The sequence below is a fragment of the Populus euphratica genome, unplaced genomic scaffold (assembly GCF_000495115.2).
Source record: "Populus euphratica unplaced genomic scaffold, PopEup_1.0 scaffold2.1, whole genome shotgun sequence".
In the NCBI taxonomy this organism is placed as follows: Eukaryota; Viridiplantae; Streptophyta; class Magnoliopsida; order Malpighiales; family Salicaceae; genus Populus; species Populus euphratica.
In genome coordinates this window covers 4,270,671-4,281,727 of record NW_011499846.1, presented here as the reverse complement: position 1 = coordinate 4,281,727, position 11,057 = coordinate 4,270,671, and the positions used below count along the sequence as shown (strand labels likewise).

At 36.3% G+C, this 11,057-nt stretch overlaps 3 protein-coding genes across 3 annotated transcripts; 2 read left to right on the top strand and 1 right to left on the bottom strand.

The window, feature by feature from the left end:
• The first annotated feature begins 221 nt into the window (after positions 1–221).
• LOC105133243 (two-component response regulator ARR14-like) lies at positions 222–3,501 on the top strand. The gene is made up of 6 exons (XM_011037151.1): positions 222–471; positions 1,237–1,389; positions 1,502–1,891; positions 1,992–2,068; positions 2,392–2,999; positions 3,149–3,501. Exons 1-6 carry the CDS (start codon positions 327–329, stop codon positions 3,153–3,155), a joined length of 1,380 nt encoding a protein of 459 aa, XP_011035453.1. The 5' UTR covers positions 222–326; the 3' UTR covers positions 3,156–3,501.
• Positions 3,502–6,164: 2,663 nt separating this feature from the next.
• PFC1 (Ribosomal RNA adenine dimethylase family protein) lies at positions 6,165–9,628 on the top strand. Its single transcript, XM_011037164.1, has 10 exons — positions 6,165–6,469; positions 6,574–6,723; positions 6,821–6,877; positions 6,968–7,066; positions 7,173–7,268; positions 7,824–7,908; positions 8,426–8,478; positions 8,648–8,731; positions 8,959–9,069; positions 9,177–9,628. The coding sequence occupies exons 1-10, from the start codon at positions 6,254–6,256 to the stop codon at positions 9,240–9,242; spliced, it is 1,017 nt and encodes a 338-aa protein (XP_011035466.1). The 5' UTR covers positions 6,165–6,253; the 3' UTR covers positions 9,243–9,628.
• A 345-nt stretch (positions 9,629–9,973) lies between these two features.
• Positions 9,974–10,420, bottom strand: LOC105138220 (AP2-like ethylene-responsive transcription factor SNZ). Its single transcript, XM_011044262.1, has one exon. It carries the CDS (start codon positions 10,418–10,420, stop codon positions 9,974–9,976), a length of 447 nt encoding a protein of 148 aa, XP_011042564.1.
• Positions 10,421–11,057: the final 637 nt, after the last annotated feature.

Below are 11,057 nucleotides of genomic sequence, written 5' to 3'. Positions count from 1 at the left end.
GTGGAGAACTATACAAATCTTTTTCCTCAACTATAAACACAAAAAACAAGCTCAATAAGATTCTGTCTTCGGGTAGCTACCATATGTGCTTGATCATTGGTTATGTATAGGCACCTCAAAATAAAAGCACAAGCATCTCTATCTGAGTATCTCTGTGTGTGCCTGTAAATTACCTCTCTCTCTCTCTTGAACTTGATTATTGGTTATATATAGGCACCTCAATAAAAGCACACATACTATATTTACAGCCCAAGCATCTCTTTCTGAGTCTCTGTGTGTGTGGCTGTCTAATCATCTCTTTCTCTCTCCAAAGTTTTGTTCCAAACATGAGTAGTGAGCAGGTTCTCTCAGTTGAAGTTACAGAAAATAACGCTGGCTCATTTCCTATAGGTGTTCGAATCTTGGTTGTGGAAAGTGATCCTACATGCCTCAGAATTGTGTCAAAAATGCTTCAGGCATTTGGATATGAAGGTATGTACTGGAGATTAGTCAGTTCCTTTTATATCCACTTCTTTTAGAATATTAAACAAATATCATTTTATTAGCACAAATAATCATTTTATCAGCACCCTTAAGCACTAGATATGGTATTGATTTACCATGTTGTTATACTTGCCTTTAGCATTTAGGAATGTGGTGGAGGGATGGGATGCATCTCCTGGGCAGTGAAGGTTTTGGTTAATGCCATGTTCTCAATGGGGCTCTATCTTCAATATTAAGTATGCTCCGTAGTGAGTTGTACAAGATGAGAGAGAAAAAAAAGGGTTTGTTGTGTGGGGGGTGGGAGTGTTGGGGTTGTTGCGGGCAATCCCTTTCTCAGATTCCAGGTAGAGTTTGCAACCCCTTATAATGATACGTTTCCTAACAACTTGATAGTTTTTGGATCCGTATTCCTGCTTTGGAAAAGACTATTAAGAGCAAAATCTGGGGTTCTTGGATCTGTATTCCTGCTTTGGAAAAAGACTATTAAGAGCAAAATCTGGAGTTTTTGGATCTGTATTCCTGCTTTAGAAAGGACTATTAAGAGCAAAATCTGGTATTTTCTGTTTAAACTAATACGCTCCATTTGGTCTAAAAAAGTTAAACGAACCTTTACCACCTCCAGCCACATGGCTTTTAAGTATTGAGGAGTGCGTAGCTTGTCTTCTTGTGATGGAATGGTCAAATTCAAGTATCGGATACTTTTTTTTTTGATAAATCGTATACTGAAATCTTGTTATACTGCTGTGCTTGTAGTCACAACTGCTACACGAGCCACTGATGCATTGCGCATTTTAAGGGAGAAAGAAGATGAAATTAACCTGATTTTGACAGAAACTCATTTGCCTGATATGGATCAATACGAGATCCTTGAGACTGTGGGAAAATTGTCTTCTTTACCCATTGTTGGTAAGTAGCCTCTTTGATTCAACCTCAGCAATCATTCTTATTCCTTCAGATGCTTGTTATTTAGTTAAAAAACTTTTAAGATTTGGTTTTGTTTGTTTTATTCCTATCGCAGTTTTTTCAGCTGATAACAATGAGAGCGCTATGTTAGGCTGCCTGTATAAAGGGGCTGCACTTTATCTTATGAAGCCAGTCATCAAGAACGATGTAAAAAACCTTTGGCAGTTAACATTTAGAACAAAAATAAAGAAAGCTGTATCTGGTGAAGGATCAAACAGCTTTCATGGGGGGTCATCAGAGGAGAATGCTTCAAGTTTGACTGGAGGGAACCCATCAAGTACCATGGGGATGACTGATCAAAAGGGAAAAAGAAAGGAGCTAGAAGAGACAGACAAGGATGACAAAGATAATAAGAATTTGACTGTTCCAAAGAAGCAAAAGCTTGTTTGGACTAATGAGCTGCATAACAGATTCTTGCAAGCTATCAGGATATTAGGCATTGATGGTAAAAGATTCTTGACAAGTTGCATAATAACTTTTTTATGTCGCTGTCTTTTCTGTTGACGATATGGACCGTTATCCCTTAGATCTCATTATCAATGCAGGTGCCCATCCAAAGAAAATACTTCAGCACATGAATGTCCCAGGGCTAAAGAAAGAAAATGTTTCAAGCCATTTACAGGTTTGTTCTCTATAAAATTGCAGATGTGTCCATCTTATTGGTTGAGTACTAGGCATGTCTATGTTGTGAGTACTATTTGAAGCTTAATATTTTAAACATGGTAAATAATTGGCCCGAGGAAGCATATTTTTCATCTATTTTTCTGTGGGATATCTGCAAAACACAGTAGTAATGTTGATTTTCTAGAATAATTGAATTATGTTGCTGTATACTTAGTCGTCCTTGTGCATTGCGGGATTAAGAAATGGAATCATTTGCTTCTAGCAACCACTAGAAAAAAAAAAAAAAGGGTCCTGAGGTGACTTTGAATTTTATGTTTTCAGAAATATCGTCTTTACTTGAAGCGGGAACAAGATGCAATGCAGAAGACCATGATTAGAGATTGCCATCCTTCATCAACTTTTAATCTACAAGGAGGGTTCTCCCAATACACAAACTCTCAATTCTTCATGACAGCATCTCAATCAGAATACAGAAACAATTTCCAGAATAATCTCAGTAGTCCCATGTCTGCTCATTCCCTTGGTTCTGTGCATTCTCCTACACATGTGAACTCAAACTATAATGGCATATTGATTCCTAACTATGGGCAAGTGGCTTCACAAAGCAAACAGCTATACACGTCTTACCCCAATTCCAATCATACTGAAATTATGACTGTTACTGATGGGAACTTTTCAAGTTTTGGTCAGAAGGGAAATCATAGTGTGGAAGAACATCTCAATCAAGGAACCGCTCTGTCCAATATCGGAACTCATGGCCCAACATTCCTGGGCAACTCTCAGCAGCAGGTTCAGTTTCCATTGCCACAGCCTCAACCACTGCCAGAGAAAGAAGATGAATCTGACATTCTTGATATTGCAACAGTGGAAGAGCTTGAGTTGTTGTTGATGGAAAAAGAGTTCCTTGAAGATCCTAATAATGATCTCTGGTAGGTTAATGATTTTTGTGTGCTGCTTTTTAAATGCTTGCTTCATGCGTTAAGTTACTGTAGGGTAATTACAATTCTATTTGCTTGTATTTCTAGTGTCACTTTATTTTTCTACTTATAAACCATTTTTGAATGCTTACAACAACAAGGCTTTGAAGTGGCCCTCGACTCCAAAGTTGGCTTTGGTGCTTTATAACATGGAGAGCAAGATCCCTGAAAACTTTGAATCTGGTCACGGGTGACTGACGACGCAGCAGACACTGGCCAAAGGGTTTCAATTGTTGGAGACGTTATCTGAATTTGACTGTTTGCTGAGGCATTTAGTTTTACAGTTAATAATCTGTTAAAATACTGTTATCTGGTTGCTTTTTCCTTGTTTGCAATGCCAATAAATTAATAACTGTCTGTTGTTATTTTGTTGCTCCTTTCCTGTTTGCAATGTCATAAACTAATCTCCCTGTGTGGCGATTTTTTTTTTTTTAAATAACTGGATATTTGTAGCTTTTTATGGTGTGGTTCAGAGAATAAAATGCTACCTCTTTATGACATCTTGTGCTACTTCATGTTCCTAAAGTTCATGCAACAGGAGGATGATTGGATTTTTTTCACTCTATTCCTTTCAATGTAATTGTTAAATACTACATATTTTAAGAAAGAAATTTTCCAAGAAAAAAAAAATGGAATCATGCCTGTTTCAATGTTTTCAAAACTCCCATGACATAAGGATTATTAAACACCACCTCAAATGATACACTGGCAAACAGGCCTGTGCCTGTGGAATTTCTCAGAGCGAAGCGGAGTGAGATCACTCCACTCAAAAAACATGTGCCTGCCAGGACAATCAAATGCTGGATCACCAATCTCAAAAGGATTACCACTTTGAGATTACAATTTATATGGTTAGCAATTAATTGGCGTTGAAGCAAATTACATAGCTTGGATGCATCGTAGACAAATTTGGTAACAAGCATATCTGTAACCCAGAGCACAATTTTGACCAGACAAACTAGATTTCCCTTGTCCCAATTGCAATTTGTATCCCTTCCTGCCACACAATTTATACACTCATGGGTGCAAGTTTTTTTCCGGCTATAGAATTTAAAATTTTAAATAAAAAATTATTAAAAAATAATATAAATTATTGATTTTTTAATATAATATTAGAGTTTTACTGACCAAATAGTTATAAATTAAAATCTTATAGTCTTATTTTTTATAAATAAAAATTAATTAATATTATAAAATAATGTGAATATATGTAAGTTTTAAACCTAAATAATATTAATTTAAGAAAACTAATTTAAAAAATAATATAAATTATATATTAAAAGTTTATCTAATAGCACATGTTTTTTAGTCTAAATATTTCTTTGGTAAAATATAACATTGTATCAAAGGCATGTCGATTCCTATATATGTGTGTGTTGGATTAGCCTTAACAATTTTCTCAAGCATGGATAATATATCTCCAGGCCCGTTAAATCAACGAAACCCCAAAACTTTCCTTAAGAATTCAATATTCTGGTTGTGAATAATGATCCCGCATGCCACAGTATTGTGACTGGAATACTTCAAGAATGCAACATGCAAGTATGAAGGTAAACTTTTGTGATTCCTTGTTTTGTATTTGGTGCTATGATCTTGAGCTCTTCGATATAACAGTTTTTTCATTTTCATTTCTTTCCCAGTTGTCCGTTATGAAAAGGCAGCTGATTCTCTAGGGTTCATTCAGAAGAGAAAAGGAAGACTTGACCTTGTAGTAACAGAAGTCCATGTCCCACAGGTGGACAGAGTTGAGCTTGTTAAGAACATTCTGTATTAACCCTTCTTTGTTTCTCATTTCTTTTCGATCTGGTTTTCTACCCTTCAGTTTCTTGCTTCATTATTTGTTTGTTTTCTTTCTTCTCTGTTCTTTCAGACTTTGGCTCATGAAACACAGACTACAGATGGGAATTCATTTGATCACGGGAACATGGTACAAACTAATGAAAAGCATGTCCCAATAATCTGGTCAAAATGAGATATCATATCAAGGTCCTGAAGTGGTGGCTAACTATGTGCCAGAGGAATTTACTTCATTGTCTGCTCCTCCTGTACAACAGCATGGGTTACACATTTCGCACTCCTTTTTTTCCTAGCACACACAAGATTATTACAGAACAGGCGAAGTATTCTATCACTAATAGCTCTGTTTATGCTACATCCACCAGCCCACTTGAATACCAATAAAACTGAGCATACCTAGTCCACTAGTGTCACATCAATTCCTCCTCCACTTACATACCAGCCATAGAAAAACTGATATTTTGATTCACCATTTTAACACATCAGTTGTTGCATAAATCACTTGGTTGGCCAATGACAAGATTTCTCCTCCATGAAAAAATTACAGTACTATACCAAATGTATAAATACACTTAGACTCACGAAATACAGGGGAATGAGATCCTGCCAGCCACAAAGCCACACACACCCTTCGCTTTTCTTTTTGCATTTTCTCTTCTTTTATATACTTACTGATATAAATATTGGAGTGTACTTCATTCACGAAAAACTATTTTACAGAAACAGCTAAAATCAGGACTGTAACACAACTGGGATGGAATTTTTTTCACAATTTCATTAGAAACAGAATTTAGTATCTGAATATATTATATAATGTTGTTTTTCTTTGTGCCAGGTTTTCATGGTTAGAATAGATTGGTTCGTGGGCATTTCAACCTTGAAAACATGAAATTGGTGGTGCACTTTACCTTGACTAATATTTTGGACATGAAAAGTTAATTAAACAGAAAATTACTGACAACAAAATTCAAACCTGACAAGAGGCCACCAGTTAGTGTGCATTGATAATGCTTCGATAAGATAAAGTGCTGAACATGGTTTTTTATTTATTTATCTATGGAGATTAATCATGCAAGCATTGCTGGATTTATAGGCGTAAAAAGTGGTTTATCCAATTATTTCAATAAAAAGGAGCAAAATTAGGGTCTCAGTGAGAGCGTGGGGGAATTAGGGTTAGTTAGAACACACAGAATAACACATATTTAATGTTGTCTCTAATTATTTAATAAAAAAACTCGATTGAGGAAAGGCTCAAATGATAAAAGCTGTGTCTGAAGGGCTCGATCGAGAAAATATATATACTTGGGTGACTAATATGAGGTTTGCCCGAGTCTCTGTTATCCACAGTCCACACAGCTAAAAGTTCTATCATTTGGAATTTGAAAAACAAAGAGAACGTAAAGAAGAAAATGAGATCAACTGCGACACCAAATCTCCTGCAATCTCTCCCGCCAATTTCGGTTTCTCCACGCAATCCTTCACTCTTGGCGCACAATAGCTTAACAAGCCCTCCAAAGCGAACACTAGACATAACGTGCGCTTCTAAAAGAAGTCCAGATGATTACCATGCGACTCTGAAAGCTCTCAATTCTAGAGATCGAAGACCGAGGAAATCACTAGGCCAGGTTTTACACATACCCATTTTGTTTTTATAAGAATATTGACGGATTTCCTTATGCTTTTTCACTTAGGCGTTTTAACAAACACTTGGTTGGTGTAAATGTTGCAGCATTATATGTTGAATGATGAGATTAACGAGCAACTTGTTTCTTCAGCTAATGTTGAAGAGGGTGAGTTGGTTCTTGAAATTGGACCTGGGACTGGTTCTTTGACTAATGTTCTTATTGATGCTGGTGCAACTGTTCTTGCTATTGAGAAAGTAAGGTTAATTGGATTGTTTGTAGCTCCGCTTTTTTTGTTATAAACTTAGTTGGTTATGAAAGTTTTTTTTTTTTTTGTAAATTTGTAACATATAGGATGCTCATATGGCTGCTTTAGTGAGGGAAAGATTTGCTGATACAAATCGTTTCAAGGTGCATTTTGATTTTGATCATAAATTATGTATTCTCTTATCGTGGGTTACTGTTAATAATGTTGTTTTGTTAATTTCCCGTACATTCTAGGTTTTGCAAGAGGACTTCATCAAGTGTCACATTCGATCCCACATGCTTTCGATGTTAGAGAGTATGGGATCTTTGAGTGAAAAACCGAGATATGCAAAAGTGAGACCTTGTTTGAGTAGATGCGTTTTAATGAGCCGTGGAAAGATTTTTCTTTTCCTTTGCACGGGATTGAGTTGTGTTAGTGTATGTGTGTTTATCTGTGTAGGTGGTTGCTAATATACCATTTAATATAAGTACAGATGTAATCAAGCAACTGCTTCCAATGGGTGACATTTTCTCTGAAATCGTTCTTTTACTCCAGGTGAGGAAGTGTGAAATGCCACCTTCCTGATATTAATTCATTACCTATCAAGTAACTGCCTTCATTTTCACTCTAAGACTTATGATCTAGTTATCCAATAGTCTAGACTTAATGTTCCTTGGCACCGAGCTTGAACCATGTCATCCTTTCCTCTGTTTTCTGTTAAAATGCATGTGCATTTTGTCATCCATGTTGTAATATGCTTAAAGGTATGAAGAACTTTCTATGTTCAAGGGAAATGCAACCATGAAATATGAAATCTGGTTTCATAATTGGATAACTGTAAAGCTTAGGCACAAAAATGAGGCAAATCTTGAATTTTGATGATGTATAACAGGGAAATGCACCGAACCTTGGTACAAAGCAGTAAAATCCATATATGTTTCTTTTTTAGAAAGGTGTCTGTGGTTAAGGAGCATGTTAATCAATGAACCATAAACTTTGATCTAGTTGATTGACAGATTAACGAGGTTGAAAAGTTTAAGCAGCTGACTGATTTATATGGTGCAAAACACTTTTGGCTTGTTGTCATTAGTATGACTTAATCATTTTCAGGATGAGACAGCTTTGCGTTTAGTGGAATCTTCCCTGCGAACTTCAGAATACCGGCCCATCAATATCTTTGTTAATTTTTATTCAGGTATCTCTGCAATATAAATCTGTTTTAACTCTTAACCGGTCATTGAGCGACTCCGGGTCTATGGGTCCTTGCCTAGTTTGATGTGTACTGTTTTTGATCTGAGATTTTACATTCATAGCAACTACAAGCCTGCAAGTAAAACTTGATAGCTTTGAACAGCTGCCCCTCGACTTTTGCTGCCAGTATTTTTTTAATAGTCTTCAATCTGCAAATGTGTTTTTGCTAACGAATACATGTTTTTCCACTCTTCTTCCTATTGCTTTTTTTTTTTTTTTTTTTTTTTTTTTCATTTTGAATTTTTTTTACTCTTGTTTCCAGTTATTATGAATTGTCCAATAAATTTAAATGCAATCGGAAAGTTGATTCTTTTCCGTCTAATAATATAGGCTAAATGATGCATAAAACAACTTTATTTCTTTATATAGAGTTTATGTTTTTTCCACCAAGTACATGATATTTTGCAGAAATATGCATTATTTCCTTAGACTTATTTTTCAGTATGTGGTTCTGTTTCCAGATCCTGAATACAAATTTAAGGTCCCAAGGTCAAATTTTTTTCCTCAGCCCAAAGTAAGTAAACGGTTTTCATATGTGTTCAAATACATGTTTTGCAGAACTCTATGCCCAAAGGCAGTCTTATGAGTCATCAAGTGTTCCCTATGCTTGCATATTCAGAATAATGTTCTGCTTTAACTTTGTTCAAAGAATATAACAGAGCTGTCATGTAATCTTTTTGCAGGTTGATGCTGCTGTCGTTAGGTTTAAGCTCAAGCAAGCTGTGGACTATCCAGCAGTTTCCTCCACTAAAAGCTTCTTCTCTATGGTTGTTTCTTCTCTAAGCACAACTTCTTGTGTTTTAAAACTTCTAGCTCTTGTAAAGAATTATAAAAGCACTGTGCCTTTTACTATTAGTTTTGGCAATGCTACCAGCCTACCTTATGTTTTACCTCTCTTCAAAGGCATGGCCATGGAGGAACTTAGACTAAACCTTTGACTGGCTTCCTGTTCAAATTGGGACATTTTTTTAATCAAGCCCGTTTGTGGATATAGGTGAATTCTGCATTTAATGGGAAACGCAAGATGCTGCGAAAATCACTTCAACACATATGCACGCCCGTTGAGATTGAAGAAGCTCTTCAAAATGTTGGTTGTCTAGCCACTGTAAGTGCTATTTAATGATGTAGGGTTTCCCTCTGTTCCATTTTCACCTTGATAATTACTTATGACATTTCTAGACTAATCCTTCGAAATCTATTCATCATGTCCAGTCAAGACCGGAGGAGCTTACCTTGGATGATTTCGTTAATTTGCACAATTCTATTGTGAGAGCATAGGGTTTTTGGTGTTGGGAGAGAGTTAATGAAGATACCTAAGACAAGATTGCCGGACACCGTGTCATACATCTCTGGAGTTGCAGCAAATCAATGTCATCAAACAGGATGAGGAACCTCAACGATAGAAACCACATTACGGGAATTTCAGTACTAGGATCTTCCTGGTAGAAGATGAATTCAAGCGACTTTGGTTGGGATGCGGACCCAATTTGCAGTGTTTAAAGAGTGGAATCAGCATACTCAATTTGCTACCACATACAATTTCGGAAATCCCAGTGTATGATCGTGTTATATTATTAATGAAAAGGGGATTAACTGTGACATTGATTAGAATTCAGATTGTATATAAGAAAATTATTTAATGCAAAAAGATGTGATGGTCTTTACGAATTCGTGTCGGAAGAAAAGAGGCTGAAGGCAATCTTTTCTGAGAAGTGCTAAAAGACGAGCTAAAATCATAGAATATGTCAAATCCCAGAATAGGGATAATAATATGAGACTCGTAATGTAATACATCATCTCATAAATCCAATTTCAATTGCATCATTTTGTGCCATGGCATTCTCAAAATAAAGTAAAATAATGACAGATGAAAAATAAAATCTAGTAAATTAAATGAAACCCAATCATTCATTCCAAAAACTCACTTTCATCACTAGTAACGATGCAAGCAAAATTCCCCTGCTCTGCCCTCTGTTTCCTCTGCTCTGTTCCTTCCCAATAATTAATTATCAGCCATGAAACTGGGAGATAAGATCCAAAGCCCTCAACCTAGTCCCATGAGGATCAAAACCCATAATCCCTCCCCCAAACCCATCATCGGACAACCTCCTCTCCTCAGCCACGGCCACCGTTGATGGGGAAAGAGGCCTTTTAGGCCTCTTATTCTTAATAAAAGAATCTCTCATCCTCACCTCCACTTTATCAATAGACACCACCTCATTGGAATTCTCTTCATAATCATCATCATCACCTACTTGCATAGGCTCGTTCCCATTCTCATCAGCTCCAGTGGCCGACGAGAGAGAGTTCTCTTGTGGTAGTGGTGGTGGAAGAGGGAAAGAAGGAAGTTGGTTTTGGGAGAGGATGGAGGAGAGGTGGTGGTGGGCTTGGTGGAGAGAGGAGTAGATTTGGAGAAGGTGGTTTGGGTCAGATGTTGATGGGAGTTGTTTAGCCATTAGCGCTGCTTGCTCTAATGATAATATTAGGTCTGGTAACGGTGCTGGTGGTGGTGTGGTGTTCATGTTGTGTTGCCTCTCCTAGCAAAGATTTCTTTTTTCAGTTTGCTAAGGAGAAGCACTGAACTGAGAGTGCAAATTATTTTTGGATTTTGTTTCTAGGAATCTTTGTAAGTTGTGGAGGATGTCAGAATTCGAAAGTCAGTTCTTGAAGATGCCCAAAACACCGGTTACTGTGTCTGGAAATATGTTTTTTCCTTGTTGGATAGGGCTTGGCTTCCCACGACGATTTCTTGAATTTCACCTTGTTCTATTGGTTCTCTCCTCTTCTTCTTCTTCTTTTTTCCTGTTAATTTAGATACTTCACAAAATATTTAGCATCTGGTGATATTCACCAATATCTTTGTTCATTACTTCCAAAATCGTTGCCTTTGAAATTTGATAATTAAAATAGTACTCTATAATAAATTTTCCAGCAAAGTAATGCCTGCAACAGTTAACACATACTGGTAAAACGTTAAGTCGCTGTTTGGAACTTTGAAACAATGTTTGTCGAAATTTTAATTTTATTTGTTTAAAATTAATTTTTTTATGTTGTTTTGATATATTAATATTAAAATTAATTGTTTTAAAAAAT

Coding starts and splice junctions, on each gene's coding strand:
- PFC1 (XM_011037164.1), top strand. CDS start 6,254: ATGAGATCAACTGCGACACCAAATCTCCTGCAATCTCTCCCGCCAATT. Junction 6,878..6,967: donor CTGATACAAATCGTTTCAAG/GTGCATTTTGAT, acceptor CGTACATTCTAG/GTTTTGCAAGAGGACTTCAT. Junction 7,067..7,172: donor AAAAACCGAGATATGCAAAA/GTGAGACCTTGT, acceptor TTATCTGTGTAG/GTGGTTGCTAATATACCATT.
- LOC105138220 (XM_011044262.1), bottom strand. CDS start 10,420: ATGGCTAAACAACTCCCATCAACATCTGACCCAAACCACCTTCTCCAA.
- LOC105133243 (XM_011037151.1), top strand. CDS start 327: ATGAGTAGTGAGCAGGTTCTCTCAGTTGAAGTTACAGAAAATAACGCT. Junction 1,390..1,501: donor GTCTTCTTTACCCATTGTTG/GTAAGTAGCCTC, acceptor TTCCTATCGCAG/TTTTTTCAGCTGATAACAAT. Junction 1,892..1,991: donor CAGGATATTAGGCATTGATG/GTAAAAGATTCT, acceptor TTATCAATGCAG/GTGCCCATCCAAAGAAAATA.